This window comes from Theropithecus gelada, chromosome 10 (assembly GCF_003255815.1).
Source record: "Theropithecus gelada isolate Dixy chromosome 10, Tgel_1.0, whole genome shotgun sequence".
Classification (NCBI taxonomy): Eukaryota; Metazoa; Chordata; class Mammalia; order Primates; family Cercopithecidae; genus Theropithecus; species Theropithecus gelada.
Genome location: NC_037678.1, coordinates 25,961,510 through 25,987,012, shown reverse-complemented (window position 1 = coordinate 25,987,012; position 25,503 = coordinate 25,961,510). Strand labels below are relative to the sequence as shown.

Sequence of the window (25,503 nt, the reverse complement as noted above, 5' to 3'; positions counted from 1 at the left end):
TCAGAAGGCCTTCACCCTGGATGAAGAAGAGACAATCCGTTTTCAGTGAGAGCAGGCTCCAGCTTTGTGCACTGTGACATCATCCCACTAAGCAGCCACCATGCCAGCATCTCCTGGGCTCCTACCTCTGCAGTCCAGGCTGAGGAGAAATTAGAGATGTGGGAACTCATCAGCCAGGGATGGAGGTGCCTCTGTTACAAGGGGAGGGCCAGGAATACAGCCTATGTTGTGACCTCTGTTACAAGGGGAGGGCCAGGAATACAGCCTATGTTGTGACCTAGAAGTCCTGAGCACCAAATTATTGCCTCCATTCTCCAAGGCCTATTTATCACAACATTATCAGCTTCTGGGATTTAACAAGCTGCTGCCAGGAAAGCTATGGGAGCCAGCCTGGAAGAGGCAACTGGTTGTTCACCTGTGGCCCAAACACACAAGCTGCCACCCCAGACAGCTGAGGCTGGACAAGGGTAGTGGGACAGCTAGTGGCTATAAGCCCACACTATGGAGGGAGCCTGCTGTGTTGAGACCCCAGCTCTACACGGACTCTTTACCTATGGAGCCTGGGGCAAGCTGATTAACTGCTCCGTGCCTCAGTTTTCCTAGCCCTAAAGTGGGGATAGTAATTGTGCCTATCATAAGTGAGTATGACTTTGGCAGTGCCAGGTGCATCATACTGAAAGTAAGTGCCTTGCACATTGTGGGTACCCAAAAAGCCACTTTACAGCCCCTCAGAGGAGATATATCAGCAGGCATCTGAGGGAGCCTGAAGCCCTTCATCCTGCAGGTGCCTGGGGTCTTATGTCCAGGAGAAGCTTCTCCCTTACTCCACAGCAGTCTACAGAGCACCCCCTGACCAGGGGTACGCCTGTTTGTGCAGGTGTCAAGAGGGAGCCCTGGGCTTCTCTGGGCTCTGACGTACCCTGGCAGGACTGTAGAGGGTCCAGAACCCTGCCTTCTCCCAGCCAGGTCCTTCCCTCCCTTTCCCAAACTCACAGCCTCCTCACTGCTCTCTGCCTCAGAATCAGGACTAATCTCACTATGTCCTTCATTCCTGTTTGCATCAGGGGCTGCAAGAAGTTCAGCTCACCTCCCTCTCAAGACCCTGAATACTCCTTTTCTTACTCCATCTGCTGAAACCTTTTTTCCAAGCCCTCTGGAGGCCCCAGGGCCTTAGCCACCACCTGGAACATTCTTTCCTTTCTTGCTTGGACTGAAACCTAGCTCTCCTGAGACCTGCTTCCTCACCCTCGGCATCCTCCTATGTGGGGCTGCTTTCCTCCCTTCCTGCCCCTCATGCCCTCACTGGAGTGGAACAGGTCCTTACAGACCATCTCCTGTGCCTGTTTTGAGGAGCCCTCTAGTTCTGAATCCCTGCACAGGCTCTGTGGTCCTGGCCCTCTCCCCTCCCCAGCACCACACCACCAGATTGCTCTTGTAGGGTACGACGTGCTTTCCACTCGTCCTCAGACTTCTTCTTTCTTTAGCCTTGAGCATTTCCCCAGTGGAGCCTCACCACCTCCTGCTCCCTGAGGAAATGAGGCCACTTCTTTGCAATTTTGATTTTTCAGTAACGTGCTATTGTGCTCTTTAAAAACTAGTACACATCATGGTGTGTTTAAACCTTTAGGGAAGTGGGAGGATACTGGGGGCTGCTGTGTGAGCCCCTCTATGCCATACCAAGTCAGACCAGTGAGGGAAACTGGACTGCTAAGCTGTAGGGCTACCTCCCCCTCCAGGATGCTTTTCACATCTTCCACGATCCCCTCACTGGAGACCTGCCATGGCCCAGACTCATCTTAGGCCTCCATGTGCTACTGGGGTGCCTGCCAATCAGACAATCAGTGGTGCTGTCACTGAACTGCCCGCCCGCGGGGACTCGTGGTCTTTGGTGCATTCCAGGCTCCACCACAGACTCTGCATCCACAGACAACTGTGGTCCTGGCTGCTCTCTGCCATCAGGTTTCCCTTCCATTTTTACTTATTGCCTAAAGAACTTCATACAAAATTCTATTTAAAAGCAGTTTATTCCACAGTCCCACATGGAACACATCAACTATTTTAATTTTTTTCTTCTTTCCTATCACTGTCTAAAAGTACATTTTTTTTTTACGCAGTAAGACGTAGTGTGGTTGACTGTATCTAATTTTTAACCTATTAGATGGGCAATTTTTTTTTTTTGAGACAGAGTATTGCTCTGGGTGATTCTCTTTGATACTCTATGGAAGCATAATCCTTCAATTGCACTCATGTAACTTTTCACACCCTGAGCCAAGAGCTTCTCCATCCAAGTTTCAGCAAGACCAATTTCTGAGCCATGGAGCAATGGGTAACGCCAGCCTCACTAAGCTCACACACCCAGCTGTGGACGCAAATTTCACTTTATGGTAAGTCTACTTTGCCACTACAGGGGGTGTAGCATGTTAGTTTCTAGATTCACCTTTGGTATTAAAGAGATACGGATCTTGGTGTCTCTCTTAAGTAATTTACTTAACTGAGACTCACTTTCCTCATCTGTATAATGACTATAACAAAACGAATTCTGTCTCAAAGTGATTGTGACACTTCAAGGAAGCAACATAGAGAAATGCCCATATAATATCTGATGCTCAATTCGTATCTGTTATTATTTTCATTCTTATAACTTAAGCACCTGCTTATTAACTACAGTCACATGTGGCAGAATGACATTTTAGTCAATGACAGACCACATGTATGACAGTGGTCTTGTAAGATTATAACAAAGCTGAAAATTTCCTTTTGCCTAGTAAAGTCGTAACTGTTGGAATGTCGGCGCAGTGCATTACTTACGTGTCTGTGGTGAGGCGGTGTAAACAAACCTACTGCGCTGCATCATTAGAGTCAAACAACATTTCTTTTTGGTAAAGATTTTAAGTAATATGTCATACAAATGAAAGACTAACCAGTGATGGAATTTTTAGAAAGAGATAAAACTAAGAGTCCATGAGGATTTGGTGAAACAGCTACTCACATATGCTGTTACAGCAGCATGAATTAGTGTCATCATTTTGGAAAAGTTTGGCATTATTTATGATAATGAAAGATATGCCCCCTTCTAACAGTCTACTCCACAAAAGTGCGTGCTGGTGCTATTCCAAAACCATTGAGAAAAATACTCAAAGCACCATTACTTGAGATAGCCACATTATATTAAAAATAACTCTGGCCAGGCACAGTGGCTCATGCCTATAATCCGAGCACTTCGGGAGTTTGAGGTGGGCAGATCACCTGAGGTCAAGAGTTCGTGACCTGCCTGGCCAACATGGTGAAACCCTGTCTCTACCAAAAATACAAAAAATTAGCCAAGTGCCCTGGCAGGCGCCTGTAGACCCAGCTACTGAAGAGGCTGGGGCAGAAGAATGGCGTGAAACTGGGAGGCAGAGCTTGCAGTGAGCCAAGATCATGCCACTGCACTCCAGCCTGGGTGATAGAACGAGACTCCATCTCAAAAAAAAAAAAAAAAAAAAAAAAAAAAAGAAGAAGAAAAGGAGAAAGAAAAAGTCTACAACTTAAGAGATGAATATCAACTTAGAGAACAAAACTGAAACCAAATTTTTGAGGACAGGAAATAGTGTGATACTATCTTTTGTGGGAAGGAACTCTTGGCTTACCCAAAAATTAAAGAACTGTGGAGAAAGAACCCTCATCTCAGAATCTGTGATTGGGTTAGGAAGTGGAGGCTGCAAATGTGCTCAAGGTTAAACATTCCTCCTCCCTTCGAAAGAGACTGGAGGTTTACCAGTGATCCCAGAGTGAATATTCACTCTGCCATCCATCCTGGGAGATCCCTTTAAACCAGGAGTGCACAGTGAGGACAGACACATGAACATGCACTAACAAGTCCTGAAAGTTCAGAGGGTGATTCTCGATTTCCCCTTGGCACACAGCAGAAGAACTGTCTCTCTAGGTTCCAGGAAATGCCTGTGAGAGAGCTGTGTCCCCCAGATTCCCTTCATCACAGATGACACCCAGTGCTTAAGCCTACACCCCTTGTGCACAATCGCAAGGAGTGCTGACTAATCCAAACCAAAGGCTCTGATGTTCCACAGGCAGAAAAGAGCAGGTGTAATGCAAAGAGACTCTCATGAACACAGCACCCCCCATAGCCCATAGAGATAGTTCTTACCATGATGCCAAGACACTCTGGAAACAACAAGCCAGACTTCACACGTATTTCCATTTTCTTTTGATTTCATACCCCCTCCTTCAGCCCCTCCTCTCAAGCAGCAGGGATAACCTGGAGGCTCCTGGGAACCTTTTCCCATTGGGTTTTCCCTGGCACGTAGTTCCCTACCTGGATAAGTCTCCTCGTCACTTATACTCTCCAGCGTCAAGTCTTTAGAAAGAAAAACACCAGGATAAGCCATTAGAGAGAGTGACTCACCCACTCCTCCCACTTTAGCTGAAGCTGAATGATGGGCTATTCTCCCACCCCACGCTGCTTCATACATGATCTCCTCATCTTTCTTCTGGGTTGACAAACCTCCCTACAGCTTCTCAGGCCAGAGTTCTATACTGGCAGATGCACTTTCATGAGAACCCCAAGCCTCTTTCCCAGCAGGAACCCAGAATCGGTTTCTATACACTGAAGCTAGCAAGATTTTCCCCCGGGAAGTGAGTTATTTCATGGTACATACCTCTTTCTTTAAGCCAAGCTTTTATCTGCAATTATATAAAAGAAAACATGAGAATCAGATTCTGCTGTGCACTTCACACAGATCTGTTATTCTCTGGACAACGATGAAAAACCAGAAGGCAGTACAGCGATTGAACCATAAATCAAAGTCCCCAAAGACTAGCACAGAGGATAGCTATAGAAGAACCAGACCTTTATTCAAAGAATTTAACTTTAATTTTATATTCAAATGCACATTGCTTAATCCAAGGAGGAAAATTGATATTGTGGAAAATGCCTCAGCATTCCAGTTGATAATGGATGCTGTCATTTAAAAGCACCCTAGTGTACCGTGTATCAGTTGGGAAGACACTTCTACTGAATTCCAGCCCCACAAAGAGAATAGTGTACAGTGTACATAATGTGCACTGTCAGATTTTCATATCAAAATTAATTGAATAGTAAAGGAATCAGGAAAACAACATTGCTGTAGAAGATAAAATAGGGGGGTCTTACATAGGCATCATCATCATCATCATCATCATCTTCATCTTTGCATCGTGGTGAGCATCGTAAGAACAGGCGGTCCTCAGGCCAAGCTGGAAGGACACAGAGGAAAGATGAGTGCACTGGTGGTTGGTGACTGTGAGTCACTCAGAGAGCTTTGCTGGATGTGGTGTATGAAGGTGGTTGATTAAATAGCATGGACTGAGTTGATGCTGGGCTATTCCCCTGAGTGGAAGAGGGATGGCAGAGAAGGGGAGCTGGAAACACGAGACATGGAGGTCTTGGCCTTGTACTAGAGGCATCATGCAGTAACACAAAACAGTCAACCCCAAATGGAACTAAAATGCACACTGAGGGTCAATGGAGGGTCAATGGAAGAGTGCCTTCCTCCCTCTCAAATGTTTTGAAACTCTTCGAAACAAACAGGATTTTCTTAACGTATTCATGACTGTGTCAGTATACTAGGATCCAATTATGCTGGTACTACATTTAAGCACCTGTTTTAAAGGATTTATTACTTGATTAAAAGCCTATTTTATTGGTGAAATGGACTCAATTTTACCCAAATTACTCTATTAGTCACACATTCTTTTTCATAGAGGTCATTTAAAAAATTAAGTATTAAAATGCTACAATTAAAAATAGTCATGATTTCCTCTTTGTAAGTCTTCTTCTGGAACCACTTCTACACACCCTTTTGGGCCCCTGTGATCAGGGCCTTCAGCAGCTCCTGTGTCACTCTCCCTAAGGAGATTCCCTAAAAATCAGGCTTCATTCAAACAGGCCAAACTCACACAGCCTGCTCTATGTACACCAGTAAAGCTGAGAGACGTGACTCTGAACACTTTCTGCCATGAGGATAAGTTTAAAGGTTCAAATATACATGATCTACTGAAATGAGGAAATGTATACCAATAGAAATGAACATATTCATGAAAAAATGTCCATGAGTATGGGGATGATTTTGGTTAACTAGCTTATATAAAAATTATTTTTTGGCCAAGCACTCTGGCTCACATTTGTAATCCCAACACTTTGGGAGACTGAGGCGGGTGGATGACCTGAGGTCAGGAGTTCACGACCAGCCTGGCCAACATGGTGAAACCCTGTCTCTACTAAAAATACAAATAATTAGCTGGGTGCGGTGGTGAGTGCGAGAACCACTTGAGCCTGGGAGGCAGAGGTTGCAGTGAGCCGAGATCATGCCATTGCACTCCAGCCTGGGCAAGAAGAGTGAAACTCCATCTCTCTCTATATATACATATGTATATTTATTTGATGCCTATTCATTCAGACATACAAGATATTGGTATAAGAAATCAAAAATTTTTATCAGTCATGTTAAATCTAACTTATCAGCTGTCAACATGAAGATCCCAGGAAGTAAAGAAGGTACCAATAAGTGGAAAGGCATCCTGTATTCATGGATAGGAAGACTAAACCTGACTAACACACAATACCACACACATGATCTACAGATTCACAACAATTACTATCAAACTGGTAACAGCCATCTGCGCAGAAATGGAAAAGATAATCCTACAATTTTAATGAATTTTATGTGCCTCAAGTAACCATGATGTTGTTAAAAAAATAGTGTTAGAGGATGCACATTCATGAGATTGAAATCCACACACATAAAAATAAAGAAATTCAGACAGCATGAGTCTAGCGTTGGGGCACTCATAAGTTTCACAGATATAGAGAGCCCAGAATTGAATGCACACACATACAGTAAACTGATCTTCAACAAAGATGTCAAAAATACACAATGGGGAAAGGACAGCCTCTTCAACAAATGGTAAAACTGCATATTCTCATTCAAATAAAGACATAGAATGCAGAGAGTGTGCTCAAGGTTGTGCTTCTCTCTCCATTTCCAAGACACTGGAGGCTTTGCAGTGAGCCCAGAGTGCATTTTCATTCTGTCCTTCAAGCCTAGGAAGAGCTCTTGATACCAGAGGTAAGCAGGAAAAACCGACGAATGAGTGTGCTGCCAGGAAATCTTAACAGTTCATAAGATGAGGATTAATCTCTCCTATGCATCTGGGCACATCACAGAAGAATTCTGTCTCCAGCATTAAGTAACTGCCTGTGACAGAACTCTGTCCTAAACCAAAGGCTTTGAGATTTTGCAGTGGCAGAGGTAGAAAAGAGCAGGTGTTCTCAGAAAGATCATCTTTAAATAATAAAGAAGAGGTGATAGAAAACACAGGATACTCAAAAGTCCATAAACATGACACTTCTCACCATGATGACATTAAACTTTAAAAAGAACAAACTTGACTTATATTTACTTTTTCTTTTTCTCTTTCTACACCCTCCCTCAGCCTCCCAAGCAGCAGGTATAACATGAAGGTTCCTGGAAACGCTGTTTTATTAGATCCCATCTGAAATCTTGTTGCCTACCTGGAAAGGCATCCTCTTCCCTGCTGAGATTCTCCAGAATCCACTCTTTAGAACCACCAACATCAGGATAAGTCAGTGAGAGCTGCACTCACTTCTCCTACTCCAGGTGAAGACACACTGGCTCACACAAAATCTCCTGGTTGGTTCTCTGGTTCACACACATTTTACAGCCCCTCTGCTCATAGCTATACACTTGCAAAATCATTTGCTCTCACCACACCCCCAATATTTTTAACAGGAACCCAGATTAAGGTTTCTATATATCAAAGCCAGCAAGTTTGTTTCTCGGAAAGTGAGTGAGTTCAAGGTACATACCCTGGACGTGTGATGGTGAAATCTGCAATGAGACAAAAGAAGATGCTATGAGGATCAGATCAATTCTGCTGCACCTCTTACACAGATCTGTTAGTTGTGAAACCGTGGTTGAGTCAAAGGTCAAAGACCAAACATTAAAGCATAGAGGACAACAGTGGAAAAGACAAGAGCTTTTCCCACAGAATTTCTTTGAGGTTGATTTAGATTGGTAAATGTACAAGGCCTAATCCAAGGAGAAAAAACTGCTGTGGAGGAAAATGTCCCTGCTTTACAGTTGATGATGGGCAGCTGTCCTTCAAAAACATCCTAGTGTGTCATACTTTAGGTGAAAAGAAAGTGCCACTGAACTCCATCCTCACAAAGAGAATTGTGTATGTGATACATAATGTGCCCTGTCATATTTTTATATCAAAATTAATTGAGAAGGAAAGAAATCGGGTGAAGGAAATAATGTATACAGTGGTCCATTTTTAACACAAAGTGCCTTGAACCGGTCTAGGTCAGCAAAGGATACAAGAAATAAGATATGCCAGGCTCCTGCTTGGATGGGCAATGCCTGCTTGTTGGACCCCCCTCCTCCCCACTTAGTTGCCCTCACTTGAACCAAAGAAGTTTAGTCTAAGATGAAAGTTTACTAGCCTGCAAAATAGCTCACTTTGTCTGTTCTTATCAGTCTGCCCAGCTACTTATGTCATAAGTCAAATACTTGAAGAGCCCCTGAGCTGACTAGGATGGCAATGCATTGTGGGCTGCAACACAATGTAGTAAGACAACCCTAGAAAAATACCTAAAACCCTTCCCCCAAAATCGGTAGGCAACACCTGGGAAGGTTGTGACCCCACAATACTCAGCCTATGAGGAACCAGGGAAGGGGCCTGCACACTAGGGGATAAATTGCTTGTGGAAACTGTGCTGGGTGTGTCTGCCCATCAGACACCGGATCTTGCAACACTGTCATTAAAAGTCTCACTTTCAGCCAGGTGGGATGGCTCATGCCTGTAATCCCAGCACTTTGGGAGGCTGAGATGGGCGGATTACCTGAGGTCAGGAGTTCGAGACCAGCCTGGCCAACATGCTGAAAACCCGTCTCTACTAAGAATACAAAAATTAGCTGGGCATGGGGACACATGCCTGTAATCCCAGCTACTCAGGAGGCTGAGGCAGGAGAATTCATTGAGCCCAGGAGATGGAGCTGAGATTGTACCACCGCACTCCAGCCTGGGCAACTGAGTGAGACTCTGTCTCAAAAAAAAAAAAAAAAAAGGCCGGGCGCGGTGGCTCAAGCCCGTAATCCCAGCACTTTGGGAGGCCAAGACGGGTGGATCACGAGGTCAGGAGATCAAGACCATCCTGGCTAACACAGTGAAACCCCGTCTCTACTAAAAAATACAAAAAACTAGCCGGGCGAGGTGGCGGGTGCCTGTAATCCCAGCTACTTGGGAGGCTGAGGCAGGAGAATGGCGTGAACCCGGGAGGCGGAGCTTGCAGTGAGCTGAGATCCGGCCACTGCACTCCAGCCCAGGCGACAGAGCGAGACTCCGTCTCAAAAAAAAAAAAAAGAAAAGAAAAGAAGAAAAAAAAAGGAAAATTTCACTTTCACTGTTTTTCAGCTCCCTGAGTCCATTCTTTGGGTTTGGACTGGTGAGTTTGTTTCTCACATCAGAAAACCAACATTTCCTTAGAAGACAAAGAAAGATGGTCTTACCTGGGCATCATCATCATCATCCAAATCATCAACTTCACTTGGTGGCAGGCACACTAAACTCAGGTTGTCATCAGAAGAACCTGGAAGGACACAGGAAAGATCAGTGCACCGGTGATTGGTGACTGTGAGTCACTCAGGGAGCGCTGCTGGATGTGGTGTATGGAGGTGGTTGATTAACAAGCATGGACTGAGTTGATGCTGGGCTATTCCACCGAGTGGAAGAGGGATGGCAGAGAAGGGGAGCAGGAAAGATCTAAGACATGGAGGCCTTGGCCTTGTACTAGAGGCATCATGCAGCAACACAAAGCAGTCAACTCAAAATGGAACTAAAGCACACACTAAGGTTCAATGGAAGAATGCCTTCCTCCCTCTCGAATGTTTTGAAACTCTTCAAAACAAACAGCATTTTCTTAACATATTCAAGACCATGTAAGTACGCAAGGACCCAGTTATGCTGGTACTACATCTAGCATCAGTTTTAAAGAATTACTTAATTTATTGGTGAAATGCATTCAATTTGATTCAATTTTACCCAAATTACCCTATTCTATTGATCACATATTCTTTTTTTGTTTTCTTGAGACGGAGTCTCGCTCCATCCCCCAGACTGGAGTGCTGGAGTGCAGAGGTGCGATCTCGACTCACTGCAAGCTCTGCCTCCTGGGTTCACACCATTCTCCTACCTCAGTCTCCCAAGTAGCTGGGACTACAGGCACCTGCCACTACGCCTGGTTAATTTTTTTGTATTTTTAGTAGAGATGAGGTTTCATTGTGTTGGCCAGGATGGTCTCCATCTCCTGACCTCGCGATCCACCCACCTCGGCCTCCCAAAGTGCTGGGATTACAGGCGTGAGCCACCGCAATGGGCTGATCACAATTTCTTTTTCATACAGGTCATTTAAAAAATTAAATATTAAAATGCTACAATTAAAAATAACCATGATTTCCTCTTTGTAAGTCTTCTTCTGGAACCAGGGTGTGTGCACAACCTTTTGGGCCCCTGTGATCAGGGTCTTCAGCAGCTCTGTGTCACTCTCCTCAGGAGATTCCCTAAAAATCAGGCTTCATTCAAACAGGCCAAGCTCACACATCCTGCGCAACCTACACCAGTGAAGCTGAGAGATGTGACTCTCAACACTTTCTGCCATGAGGATAAGTTTCCAGGTTCAAATATACATGATCTACTGAAATGAGGAAATGTATACCAATACAAATAAACACATTCACGAACAACTGTCCATGAGTACGGGGTGATTTTTGGTTAACTAGCTCTATTCATTCAGACATACAAAATACTGGTATAAGATACCAAAAATTTGGCTGGGCACAGTGGCTCATGCCTGTAATCAGAACACTTTGGGAGGCTGAGGTGGGTGGATCACAAGGTCAAGAGATCAAGACCATCCCGGCTAACATGGTAAAACCAGGTCTCTACTAAAAATACAAACATTAGCTGGATGTGGTGGCAAATGCCTGTACTCCCAGCTACTCGGGAGGATAAGGCAGGAGACTCACTTGAACCCGGGAGGCAGAGGTGGCAGTGAGCGGAGATCACATCACTGCACCCCAGTATGGTGACAGAGTGAGACTCTGTCTCAAAAAAAAGAAAAAGAAAAAAAGAAATCACAAATTTGTAACAGCCATCTTAAATCTAACTAATCAGCTATCAATATAAAGATTCTAGAAAGTAAAGAAGGTATAAGGAAGTTGAAAGGTTTCCCGTATTTATGGATCGGAAGACTAAACATGACTAACACACAATACTACACAAATGATCTAGACTCACAACAACTGCTATCAAACTGGTAACAGCCACCTGTGGAGAAATGGAAAAATTAATCCTAAGACTTTAATGGATTTTTATGTGCCTCAAATAACCATGGTAACATTGAAAAAGAATAGTGTTAGAGGAAGCACATTCATGAGATTGAAATCTACAAAAAACAGAGAAATTGAGACAGCCTGCTTCTAGCATGAGGGCACCCATAAATATCACAGATATAGAATAGAGAGCCCAGAATTAAATGCACACATACAGAGTCAGCTGATCTTCAACAAAGATGCCAAGAATACACAATGGGGAAAGGAAAGCCTCTTCCACAAATGATGGTAAAACTGCATATTCTCATTCAAATGAAGAAATGGAATGCTGACAGTGTGCTCCAGGTTGTGCTTCTCCCTCCTTTCCAAGACACTGGAGCTTTTGCAATGAGCCCAGAGTGAATTTTCATTCTGTCCTCCATGCCCAGGGAGATGTCTTCATACCAGAGGTAAACAGCAAGGACAGACAAATGAATGTGCTGCCATGAAACCCAACAGTTCATAAGGTGAGGATCCATTTTTCCTATGCATCTGGGCAAACCGCAGAAGAATTTTGTATCTAAGATTAAGTAACTGCCTGTGACAGAACTGCATCTCAAACCAAAGGCTCTGAGATTTTGCAGTGGCACAGGCAGAAAAGAGCAGGTGTTCTCAGAAAAATCATCTTTAAATAATAAAGCAAGAAGAGATGATCGAAAACACAGGATACTCAAAAGCCCATAAACATAGTACTTCTCACCATGATGACATTAAACTCTGTAAATAACAAACTCAGCTTATATTTACTTTTTTTTTCTCTCTTTCTACACCCTCCCTCAGCCTCCCAAGCAGCAGGTATAACATGAAGGTTCCTGGAAACGCTGTTTTATTAGACCCCATCTGAAATCTTGTTGCCTACCTGGAAAGGCATCCTCTTCCCTGCTGAGATTCTCCAGAATCCACTCTTTAGAACCACCAACATCAGGATAAGTCAGTGAGAGCTGCACTCACTTCTCCTACTCCAGGTGAAGACACACTGGCTCACACAAAATCTCCTGGTTGGTCCTCTGGTTCACACATATTTCTACAGCCCCTCTGCTCATAGCTATACACTTGCAAAATCATTTGCTCTCACCACACCCCCAATATGTTTAACAGGAACCCAGATTAAGGTTTCTATATATTAAAGTCAGCAAGTTTGTTTCTCAGAAAGTGAGTTAGTTCAAGGTACATACCCAGGACAGATGATGGTGAAATCTGCAATGAGACAAAAGAAAATGCTATGAGGATCAGATCAGTTCTGCCCCATCCCTTCCACAGATCTGTTAGTCTTTTGATGACTTCAGAAAACTACTTGTGAAACAGTGGTGAGTCAAGGTCAAAGGCCAAACATTCTAGCATAGAGGACACCTGTGGAAAAGACAAGAGCTTTTCCCACAGAATTTATCTTTGAAGTTGATTTAGATTGGTAAATGTACAATGCCTAACCCAAGGAGAAAAACTTGTGTGGAGGAAAATCCTTCTGCATTACAGTTGATGTTGGATGCTGTCATTTAAAAACATCCCAGTTGGGAAGACATTCCCACTGAATTCCACCCCAAGAAGGACTATTGTGTATGCTGTACATAATGTGCCTCGTCATATTTTTATATCAAAATTAATTGAGAAGGAAAGAAATCAGGTGAAGGAAATAATGTATACAGTGGTCCATTTTTAACACAAAGTGCTTTGAAGTGGTTTAGGTCAGCAAAGGATACAAGAAATAGAATATGCTAGGCTCCTGCTTGGATGGGCAATGCCTGCTTGTTGGACCGCCCTCCTCCCCACTTAGTTGCCCTCACTTGAACCAAAGAAGTTTAGTCTAAGATGAAAGTTTACTAGCCTGCAAAATAGCTCGCTTTGTCTGTTCTTTGTCTGTATCAGCCTGCTCAGCTACTTAGGTCGTAAGTCAAATACTTGCAAGAGCCCCTGAGCTGACTACGATGGTAATGCATTGTGGGCTTCCACAAAATGCAGTAAAAAAATCCTAGAAAAATGCCTAAAGCCCCTCCCCCAAAATCAATAGGCAACACCTGGGAAGATTTTGACCCCGCAGTACTCAGCCTATGAGGAACCAGGGGAGGGGCCTGCACACTAGGGGATAAATTGCTTGTTGAAACTGTGCTGGGTGTGTCTGCCCATCAGACACCGGATCTTGCAACACTGTCATTAAAAGTCTCACTTTCGGGCGGGCGGGGTGGCTCACGCCTGTAATCCCAGCACTTTGGGAGGCTGAGGTGGGTGGATTACCCGAGGTCAGGAGTTCGAGACCAGCCTGGCCAACATGGTGAAATCCCAACTCTACTAAGAATACAAAAATTAGCTGGGCATGGGGACACATGCCTGTAATCCCAGCTACTCAGGAGGCTGAGGCAGGAGAATTCATTAAGCCCAGGAGATGGAGGTTGCAGGGAGCCAAGATTGCACCACTGTACTCCAGCCTAGCCAACTGAGCAAGATTCTGTCTCAAAAAAAAAAAAAAGAAAGAAAGGAAAGAAAGGAAAGGAAGGAAGAAGGAAGAAAAGGAAAGAAGGAAGGAAGGAAGGAAGGAAGGAAGGAAGAAAAGAAGAAAGAAAGAAAGGGAAAATCTCACTTTTGCTGTTTTTCAGCTCCCTAAGTCCATTCTTTGAGTTTGGACTGGTAAGTTTCTCACATCAGAAACCTAACATCTCCTTAGAAGACAAAGAAAGATGGTCTTACCTGGGCCTCATCAACATCATGATTACCATCATCATCTTCATTTGGTGGTGGGCATACTAAACTCAGGTTGTCCTCAGAAGAACCTGGAAGGACACAGAGGAAAGATTAGTACGCTGGTTGTTTGTGACTGTGAGTCACTCAGGGGGCTTTGCTGGGTGTGGTATACGCAGGTGGTTGATTAACAAGCTTGGACTGAGTAGATGGTGGGCTATTCCCCTGAGTGGAAGAGGGATGGCCAAGGAGTGGAGTGGGAAAGACATGAGACATGGAGACCTTGGCCTTGTACTAGAGGCATCAGGCAGCAACACAAAACAGTCAACCCCAAATGGAACTAAAGCACACACTAAGGGTCAATGGAAGAGTGCCTTCCTCCCTCTCAAATGTTTTGAAACTCTTCGAAACAAACAGGATTTTCTTAACGTATTCAAGACCTTGTCAGTATATTAGGATCCAATTATGCTGGTACTACATTTAGCACCTGTTTTAAAGGATTTATTACTTAATTAAAAGCCTATTTTATTGGTGAAATGGACTCAGTTTTACCCAAATTACTCTATTGTATTAATCACACATTGTTTTTCATAGAGAGCATTGAAAAAATAATATTAAAATGCCGCAATTAAAAATGGTCATGATTTCCTCTTTGTAAGTCGTCTTCTGCAATAATGGTGTGTGCACACAACCTTTTGGGCCCCTGCAATCAAGGGCTTCAGCAGCTTCTATGTCACTCTCCCTGAGGAGAGTCCCTAAAGATCAGGCTTCATTCTGACCAAGCTCACGGAGCCTGCGCAACCTACACCAGTGCAGCTGAGAGACGTGACTCTGAACACTTTCTGCCATGAGGATAAGCTTCCAGGCTCAAATATACATGATCTACTGAAATGACGAAATGCATACTAATGAACAAATTCATGAACAAATGTCCATGAGTATGGGGTGATTTTGGTTAACTAGCTTACATAAATTTTTTTTATTTGATGCCTATTCATTCAGACATGCAAAATATTGGTATAAGATATCACAAATTTGGCTGAGCATGGTGGCTCATGCCTGTAATCTCAGCACTTATGGGAGGCTGAACTGGGCAGATCACGAGGTCAAGAGGTTGAGACCATCCCGGCCAACATGGTAAAACCATGTTTCTACTAAAAATACAAAAATTAGCTGGGCATGGTGGCATGTGCCTGTAGCCCCAGGTACTTGGGAGGATAAGGCAGAAGAATCACTTGAACCCAGGAGGCGGAGGTGGCAGTGAGCAGAGATCACATCACTGCACCCCAGTGTGGTAAGAGAGTGAGACTCCGAATCAAAAAAAAAAGAAACCACAAATTTATATCAGTCATGTTAAATCTAACTAATCAGCTGTCAACATAATGATTCTATAAAGTAAAGAACATACAAAGAACTTGAAAGGGGCTAGGCGCGGTGGCTCATGCCTGTAATCCCAACACTTTGGGAAGCCGAGAACGGCAGATCAAGAGGTCAGGAGATCGAGACCATCTTGGCTAACATGGTGAAACCCCCCTCTACTAAATATACAAAAAATTAGCCGGGCGTGGTGGCAAGCGCCTGTAGTCCCAGCTACTCGGGAGGCTGAGGCAGAAGAATGACGTGAACCTGGGAAGTGGAGCTTGCAGTGAGCCGAGATCGCACCACTGCATTCCAGCCTGAGCAACAGAGTGAGACTCCGAGGCAAACAAACAAACAAAAAAGACAAATAAGTTGAAAGGCATCCTGTATTCATGGATAGGAAGACTAAGCATGACTAACACACAATACTACACAAATGATCTATAAACTCACAACAACTGCTATCAAACTGGTAATAGCCATCTGTGCAGAAATGGAAAAATTAATCCTAAGGCTTCAGTGAATTTTTATGTGCCTCAAATAACTGTGTTAATGTTGAAAAAGAATTGTGTTGGAGGATGCAAATTCATTAGATTGAAATCTACAAAAAGCAGAGAAATTCAGACAGCATGCTTCTAGCATGGGGGCACCCGTAAGTATCACAGATATAGAATCGAGAGCCCAGAATTAAATGCACACATACAGTCAGCTGATCTTCAACAGAGGTGCCAAGAATACACAATGGGGAAAGGAAAGCCTCTTCCATAAATGATGGTAAAACTGCATATTCTCATTCAAATGAAGAAATGGAATGCTGACGGCGTGCTCAAGGTTGTGCCTCTCCCTCCATTTCCAAGACACTGGAGCTTTTGCAATGAGCCCAGAGTGAATTTTCATTCTGTCCTCCATGCCCAGGGAGATGTCTTCATACCAGAGGTAAACAGCAAGGACAGACAAATGAATGTGCTGCCATGAAACCTAAGAGTCCATAAGGTGAGGATTAATTTCTCCTATTCATCTGGGCAAACCGCAGAAGAATTCTGTCTCCAGGATTAAGTAACTGCCTGTGACAGAACTGTGTCCCAAACTAAAAGCTCTGAGATTTTGCAGTGGCACAGGCAGAAAAGAGCAGGTGTTCTCAGAAAAATCATCTTTAAATAATAAAGCAAGAAGAGATGATCGAAAAGACAGGATACTCAAACGCCCATAAACATAGTACTTCTCACCATGATGACATTAAACTCTGTAAATAACAAACTCAGCTTATATTTACTTTTTCTTTTTCTCTTTCTACACCCTCCCTCAGCCTCCCAAGCAGCAGGTATAACATGAAGGTTCCTGGAAACACTGTTTTATTAGACCCCATCTGAAATCTTGTTGCCTACCTGGAAAGGCATCCTCTTCCCTGCTGAGATTCTCCAGAATCCACTCTTTAGAACCACCAACATCAGGATAAGTCAGTGAGAGCTGCACTCACTTCTCCTACTCCAGGTGAAGACACACTGGCTCACACAAAATCTCCTGGTTGGTCCTCTGGGTTCACACACATTTCTACAGCCCCTCTGCTCATAGCTATACACTTGCAAAATCATTTGCTCTCACCAGACTCCCAATATTTTTAACAAGAACCCAGATTAAGGTTTCTATATATTAAATCCAGCAAGTTGGCCGGGCGCGGTGGCTCACGCCTGTAATGCCAGCACTTTGGGAGGCCAAGACGGGCAGATCACGAGGTCAGGAGATCGAGACCATCCTGGCTAACATGGTGAAAACCCGTCTCTACTAAAAATACAAAAATTAGCCGGGAGCGGTGGTGGGTACCTGTAGTCCCAGCTATACGGGAGGCTGAGGCAGGAGAATGGCGTGAACCTGGGAGGCGGAGCTTGCAGTGAGCCGAGATCGCGCCACTGCACTCCAGCCTGGGCGACAGAGACAGACTCTGTCTCAAAAAAATAAATAAATAAATAAAAATAAAAAATAAAAAAATAAAAATAATAAAGCCAGCAAGTTTGTTTCTCAGAAAGTGAGTTAGTTCAAGGTACGTACCCTGGACATGTGATGGTAATATCTGCAATGAGAGAAAAGAAGATGCTATGAGGATTAGATAAATTCTGCTGTACCCCTTACACAGATCTGTTAGTCTCTTGACGACTTCAGAAAACTACTTTTTTTTTCTTTCTTTTTTTTTTTTTTTTGAGATGGAGGATCGCTCTGTCGCCCAGGCTGGAGTGCAGTGGCCGGATCTCAGCTCACTGCAAGCTCCGCCTCCCAGGTTTACCCCATTCTCCTGCCTCAGCCTCCCAAGTAGCTGGGACTGTAGGCACCCGCCACCTCGCCCGGCTAGTTTTTTTGTATTTTTTAGTAGAGACGGGGTTTCACTGTGTTAGCCAAGATGGTCTCGATCTCCTGACCTCGTGATCCGCCCGTCTCGGCCTCCCAAAGTGCTGAGATTACAGGCCAGAAAATTACTTTTGAAACAGTGGTTGAGTCCATGTCAAAGACAAAACATTCTAGCATAGAGGACACCTGTGGAAAAGACAAGAGCTTTTCTCATAGAATTTCTTTGAAGTTGATTTAGATTGGCAAGCGCACAATGCGTAATTCAAACAGGAAAACTGGTGTGGAGGAAAATGCCTCTGCGTTACAGTTGATGATGGATGCTGTCATTTAAAAACATCCTAGTGTGTCATGTATTAGATGGGAAGACGTTCCCACTGAACTCCACCCCAAGAAGGACTATTGTGTATGTTGTACATAATGTGCCTCGTCATATTCTTACATCAAAATTAATCGAGAAGGAAAGAAATCAGGTGAAGGAAATAATGTATACAGTGGCACATTTTTAAGACAAAGTACCTGAACCTGTTTAGGTCAGCAAAGGACAGAAGAAATACTAGCAAGGCTCCTGGTTGGACAGGCAATACCTGCTTGTTCCCCTTTTCACCCCACTTAGTTGTCCTCATTTTAACAAAGAAGTTTAGTCTAAGTTGAAAGTTTACCAGCCTGCAGAATAGCTTGCTTTGTCTGTTCTTATCGGCCTACCCAGTTACTTAGGTCATAAGTCAAATACCTGAAGAGCCCCTGAGCTGACTAGGATGGCAATGCATTGTGGGCTTCAACAAAATGCAGTAAGACAACCCTAGAAAAATACCTAACCCCCCCCCCCAAAAAAAAAATCAGTATGTGACACCCGGGAAGATTGTGACTCCACAGTACTCAGTCTATAAGGAACCAGGTGAGGGACCTGCACACTAGGGTATAAAATTCTTGTTGAAACTGTTCTGGGTGTGTCTGCCCATCAGACACCCGATCTTGCAAGACCATCATTAAAAGTCTCACTTTCTCTGTTCTGCGGGCCTCTGAGTTCATTCTTTGGGTGTGGATGGGTGAGTTTGTTTCTAACATCAGGAAAGCAACATTTTCTCTGAAGGAAAAGAAAGCGCATCTTACCTGGACATCATCATTGTCTTCCTCACTTGGTGGTAGAGATTTTAAACTCAGGCTGTCCTCAGGGGAACCTAAAAGGACATAGAGGTAATGTCAGTGCCCTGGTGGTTGGAGACTGTGAGTCCCTCAGGGACTTTTGCTGGATGCGGCATATGGAGCGCGGGACTGAAGATTTAAGACGATCTCAAAGAAACAACTATGTTCAAGTAGTGAGCATGAGGGAGTCACCAGATACCTCGCATCTTAGTCAGTGCCTGGACCTAGTAAGACTCCTGCATTCCCAAGTCAAAGATCAAGGCTTTGATGTTTGCTGTGACATAGACAAGACAAACTGGTCTTCTGGAAAGATAACCATTAAACACCAGAGCAAGAAAAAAATGGTTACAAACACAGCACACAAAGCCCATGGACATAAATTGTCTCACCTCTATCTTATTAAAATACAAAAGGAACAAGTCAGACTTCTACACATATTTCCTTTGGTTCTGTCTTCATCGCTCTTTTCCTATGTTCCAAAGCAACAGGTGTCACCCAGCTGCTCCCAGAGATCCTCCTAGAGTATCATTCTCCACCTGCAGGTCTGCCTCACTGTGCTGCCCTCATGGACGGTGTCCATTGGCCAATCTTTAGAGACAAAAACTCCACAAGAAGTTATTCCAGAGAGCAACTTGCCCACCCTCCTACTCCAGGTGAGGCCACACTGGGTTACACGAGATCACTCTGCCCTTCCCTCGGTGTTGTCAGACTCTCCCTGGGCTCTGGGGAGTCAGAGGTCTCTAGAAAGGCATCGCTCACACTCGCCAGCCTTCAAGTGAGAAAGAAGAACTGAACGAACCACATTTCAACTTTTTCTTTCCACTGGCCCATTATAGGTCTCACCTCCAATCTCACAGCCCTGAGATTCCCACTTTGATGTGCACGCTTTGAGTTAGAGGAGTTCAACAATCGGTCCCTCAGCCAGGCTCACAGCAGATGTGAAAGAGCATTCTGTCGGGCCATTGCACTGTGGCTGTTGCAATGAGGTTCTTTTTTTTTTTTTTTTTTTTAAATTTTTTGAGACGGAAGTTCACTCTTGCTGCCCAGGCTGGAGTACAATGGCATGATCTTAGCTCACTGCAACCTCTGCCTTCCGGATTCAGGTGATTCTCCTGCCTCAGTTTCCCGAGTAGCTGGGATTACAGGCACGCACCACCACACACGGCTAATTTTTGCATTTTTAGTAGAGATGAGGTTTCACCATGTTGGCCAGGGGTCTCGAACTCCTGACCGCAGGTGATTCACCTGCCCTGGCCTCCCAAAGTGCTGGAATTACAGGTGTGAGCCACCACACCAGGACCTGAACTTTTACTTGTAAGTACTTAAAATGTATTTAAATATAAAGAGGCACATATATGACTGATGATCACACTAGACAGCACTGGAGACCCAGACATGATGACATGACCCCCTCCCCTGCTATTTTCTTGTGAAATGGTTTACAGCTGTGCTCCCACCATACATTTATGGCAACTTCCTGGGCATGTGCACAAAGGCCAGTCACTGTGTAGGGCTGGGGATATGACAACGAGGACAACATCCAGATCCAGGGGGATTCCAGCAGGGGGCGCACGTGCACACAGGGGAAGAGCATGGCCCTGCACACCCTGTCTAGACAGGATCAGAGAAGCAGGAGCCGAGGGGCAGGGGCACCTCACTGTCCTCAGGAGCTCAACCTCATCTCCAGGGACCCTGACTCAGAAGCTGGGGCAGGCTCCAGGATTGGTGTAGGGCTCAACAGGCTGGACAGGCTGAGAAAGGAACAGTTCCACACGTGTGCTAGATCCCAGCCCAGGGCTGACCTAGAACTCACCCCAGGGATGGGTTCACTATAATACCCATGCGGCCTAACATGTTCTCCCCAGGACTGAGCTCTGGGGTAAGGACTAATGAGGAAGACACAGTCACTGCCCTGGCAGGAAACACCCATAGCCAGGGTTCCTCTAACCACCCTGTGGGAAGACACAACACGGATAGAGTTTGACACTGAGATTCCAAACCTTCTATAAAATAAGTGGAAACTGATGTGTTCTGGATTCCACAGAAGAGCTGCAAGGATGAGCTGGACTCTGGAATCAGTCCCCATCCCTTTGCTGAGCTCCTGGTGCACTGAACTCATGTCCCTCCCCATCTCCCCTGCTACTCGGGAGTGCTGCAGCTACAGACCCAGTGCTAGGGGGTCTGTCTAGTTGAAACACATGTCAGCCAGGCATGGTGGCTCACGCCTGTAATCCCAGCACTTTGGGAGGCTGAGGTGGGCCCATCTCCTGATGTCAGGAGTTTGAGACCAGCCTGGCCAACATGGAGAAACCCCGTCTGTACTACAAATACAAAACTTAGCTGGGCATGGTGTCTCATGACTGCAATTACAGCTACTCTGCAGGCTGAGGCAGGAGAATCACTTGAACTTGGGAGTTGAACGTTGCAGTGAACTGAGATCACACCACTGCACTACCCCAGCCTGGGCAACAGAGTGAGATTCCAGCTTAAAAAAAAAAAAAACAAAAAAAACGAAACACATTTGTGGCCAGACAACCCTTGGCCAATAGTGTCTCCTGAAGGACCATTCCTCAAGTGGCTTCCAGAAGAGGCGAAAAAGAAAAACTCATCTGTCCCAGCCCCAGGAAGATCAGGCCTGGGACCTGTCTGTGTCTGTCCTGACTTGTGTCCTGTCTGCTCTGTGTCAGAGAAGTGGGGACCTGATTCCTGTTCTGCCTCCTCACCAATTTCTGCTGGTGTCACGGTCATCATCGCACAAAGAGATGGAGAAGACAAGAGAAAGCAATGAAACTCCATTCTTGAGGCATTCGGGATGATGTCCACACCATGCTCTCGGCACACAGGAAGACCAGGTCCTGCTCACTCCTACTCAGAAGAGGTCTCAGAGATATGTGTACTAACCCTGTTAGACATTTCTCCTCCGCTCTTCTCTTTTTTCCTTTTTTTTTTTTTTTTGAGATGGAGTCTTGCTCAGTCATTCAGGCTGGAGTGCAATGGCTCGATCTCAGCTCACTGCAACCTCCGCCTCTTGGGTTCAAGAGATTCTCCTGCCTCAGCCTCCCAAGTAGCTGGGATTACAGGCACACGCCACTACACTCAGCTAATTTTTGTATTTTCAGTAGAGACAGGGTTTCACCAGGTTGGTCAGGCTGGTCTCGAACTCCTAACCTCAGGCAATCCACCCACCTCGGCCTCCCAAAGTGCTGGGATGACAGGTATGAGCCACCACACCCAGCCCATGTCTTCCATTTCTTTACACTGTGTGTGCATTGACTGAGTCAGTGGCTGCTCATGCTCGCCCCAGCCCCCGACAGCGGGACAGTCCATCACAGGGATCAGTACCTGGTGAGTGCTGAGCCTCACTCACCTAGCTGTGCAGGAGGTTTCCAGTGAGGGTGATGGGCACCAGGCTAATGATAATGCTGTCCTGAGTTCTGATGTGGCATTGGCTCTTGCCTGTCTGCTATGGATTGGAGCATCTCTTTTTATTTCTTTATTTTTCTGAGACAGAGTCTCACTCTGTCACCCAGGCTGGAGTGTGCAGTGGCTCGATCTCAGCTGACTGCAACCTCCACCACCACCCAGGTTCAAGTGATTCTCCAGCCTCAGCCTTCCAAGTAGCTGGGATTACAGGTATGGGCCACTATGCCTGACTAATTTTTGTATTTTTAGTAGAGACAGGCTTTCACCACATTGGCCAGGCTGGTCTCAAACTCCGGACCTCAGGTGATCTGCTGCCTTGGCCTCCCAAAGTGCTAGGATTACAAGTGTGAGCCACCATGCCCAGCCCTGGATTGGAGCATTTCTAAGGCTTGAGGTAGTCATATTATTAAATACAATGCAGTATCTTCCTGATCCTTACCTGCTTTGACCAAGTGCTGTGGAATGAGCCCAGCACTGACAGATGTTGACCTGCACTGTTCTATGTGAACCCTTACACTTCTCAGAATCTGTGAACTGACCAGAAGCCTGTGGGCTTTCTATGTGTATTTCACAGTAATGTCCATGCCAACATCTGTTGTTCCGTGTACCTTTTGCTACCCTGGGCTTTGTGACCACTGGGGCCCCATGTGATGATGGGTAAAGTTTGGCAGCTTATAGGCCACACAGTTCCAGGTGCACACATAGGTGCTGGAGCTCCCTGGTGTGGGGTCCTGTCACCAAGTCTGAGTGATGACACAGTTGAGTTATTAATACAGACCATCAACATTGGGACCCATTTCTGGGTTCACTTTTGCCTCTTCCATTCAGGTCAGAATCTGGGTTCACTCCTTTCTGCACTCTCTCCAGCTAAGGAGTAGGGATATTAAACTGACCTTCAGGTACAGCTGTGGTGAGGGAGGAAATAGGTCATTTATGTAAAGTGTATGGTGGTGCTGAAGTTTTTCTTCCTGTTTATTAGAAGACATGACTCTGGAGGCTGAGGTGAGAGGACCACCATAGGCCAGGAATTCAAGAAAAGTGACATTTGTACTGTGCTGGGCATGGGGGCCACATTTTTGGGTGAAAACACACATTTACAAACACACTCACAATCACTACACATTAATTTACCCCTAGCTACCTCCCAACCCTCCTACACACAAACCCACACCATCTAAATGATATGGCTGTTTCCAGGGTCTCCAGTGGATGATCACAGTTCTTCACTGAGCCATCTGTTTCTCACACTGCACTCCAAGTCCTCATTCTTATCAGGAACCAGAAGCCAGGCAGGCTCTCCAGACAAAAACAGGCAAGAGAGTCCCCCGCGACCTATCACTCAGATTTGTCATCAGCAAGGTAGTGGTCTTAGACTATGTACAGTGTTAGAGAGGAGAACAACACACACTGGGGCCTGTCAGGGGACAGGTGAAGGGAGAGCATCTGGATAAACAGCTAACACATGCAGGGCTTCATACCTAGGTGATGGGTTGACAGGTGCAGCAAACTACCATGGCACACTTTTACCCATGTAATAAACCTGCACATCCTGCACATGTGTCTCAGAACTTTAAAAAAAATTAAATTATGGGCTGGGCGTGGTGGCTTATGCCTGTAATCCCAGCACTTTGGGAGGCTGAGGTGGGCAGATCATGAGGTCAGGAGATAGAGACCATCCTGGTTAACACGGTGAAACCCCATCTCTACTAAAAATACAAAAAATTAGCCGGGAGTGGTGGCAGGCACGTGTAGGCCCTACTCTGGAAGCTGAGGCTACAGAATCACTTGAACCCAGGAGGCAGAGGTTGCAGTGAGCGGAGATCGCACCACTGCACTCCAGCCTGGGCAACAGAGTGAGACTCCATATGAATAAATGAATGAATGAATGAATGAATGAATGAATGAATGAATAAATAATAAATAAATAAATAAAATTTTTTAAAAAATAAGCTACCTTAAAGGATGGAAGAAACAATCTGACCCTTACTTGGTTCCTCCATTTAGGTACTAAACTGGCTAGATAGGTAAGGCTAGAGAATGGGACGGGCACTCCAAAATTGGGGTTTTGAAATTTCATTGAGAAAAGGGCTCTCCCTTTTCTAGATCAAAAAAGGCTCAGCGACAAAGACAAGAGGCAGAGTCAGCCTTTGTCCCCCATGCCCCAGATCTGGGAAAGCTGGTTATGGGCAGGATGGAGCTGGAAGCCGAGGATGTCTCTGGGGATAACGGTATGGGAAGGGGGTTAGGGTACCCACAGGTGTGCCAGAGAGTAAACGACACCCATGGCTTTTTTACCTGTGGGCATCTTTTGGTTGCTGATGTGCTGCAGGTCGTGGCCCTCCGTGGCTCCCACATCCGGCTTGCCAGGCTCTACAGTAGTGGATTCTGATGTTGCAGCAGCCACAGCCTCATAAATATCAGATTCATAACAGGGTGCCACCTTCCCCCGGCACCAGCCACAACTGGAGTCGATGCAACAGGTCAGTATACACCCCATCGGGCACCCACACTCCACTCCTGCCTGAGCCTTTGATGAAACTGAAACGGTGCTGCCCGAGCAGCCACAGTACTGAGGCTGGCACAGCACTTGTAGAAGCAGCCTGACTCCAGGCAGATCTGGGGCCTCAGTCACGACCTCCCAAACTGCCTGGTCTACGAGGTCAGGGACCTACTATCTTCTCTGAAAAATAAATGAACACAAGTGCCGAGAGGCACAAAAACTGCTGGGACACAGCACAGTCGGAGCTCCTCCTCCTCCTCCTCCTAGCTACCGACTGAGGGCTGCTGGCCCTGGCTGATGCCTATAACCCACAAAGCTTCCTATGTCACCTGGTTACCAGGAAACAGCCAGGTCAGGCTAGTGACTCACAATGTCCAGCCCCACAGCCCCACCCAAGGCCTCACAATGCCCATCCCTGCTGCTGCCCATCTGTGGCCACCCTGCCCCTCTGTGGTGATGGCACTACTCAGGCTTTTATTCACCCTGGGCTGCCTGAGCTTTCCAGTCCTGAGAAAAGTGCAGGGTGGTTGTTATTGGAAGTCACCCTTGGCAAGAAACTCAATAGAAAACCCTGGTACGGCCGGGAGCGGTGGCTCACGCCTGTAATCCTAGCACTTTGGGAGGCTGATGGGGGTGGAT

At 45.5% G+C, this 25,503-nt stretch overlaps 1 protein-coding gene across 1 annotated transcript; it reads right to left on the bottom strand.

Annotated features, from left to right (window-relative positions):
- On the bottom strand, window positions 1–24,861 carry LOC112632380 (aspartate-rich protein 1-like). The gene is made up of 13 exons (XM_025398094.1): window positions 24,660–24,861; window positions 18,909–18,976; window positions 17,505–17,526; window positions 14,109–14,191; window positions 12,605–12,626; window positions 11,356–11,385; window positions 9,570–9,649; window positions 7,865–7,886; window positions 5,158–5,232; window positions 4,313–4,393; window positions 4,145–4,161; window positions 1,678–1,775; window positions 1–16 (listed from the first exon to the last, which is right to left on the bottom strand). The coding sequence occupies exons 1-13, from the start codon at window positions 24,859–24,861 to the stop codon at window positions 1–3; spliced, it is 816 nt and encodes a 271-aa protein (XP_025253879.1).
- Between the last annotated feature and the right edge of the window lie 642 nt (window positions 24,862–25,503).

What these genes read in the sequence shown, in the direction of transcription:
- LOC112632380 (XM_025398094.1), bottom strand. Translation starts at nt 24,861, where the DNA reads ATGGGGTGTATACTGACCTGTTGCATCGACTCCAGTTGTGGCTGGTGC. An exon ending in CCAGTTTGATAGCAGTTGTT is followed by an intron (nt 9,650 to 11,355) that starts GTGAGTCTAGAT and finishes GTGTCCTTCCAG; the next exon opens with GTTCTTCTGATGACAACCTG. An exon ending in TTCACCATCACACGTCCAGG is followed by an intron (nt 5,233 to 7,864) that starts GTATGTACCTTG and finishes GTGTCCTTCCAG; the next exon opens with CTTGGCCTGAGGACCGCCTG.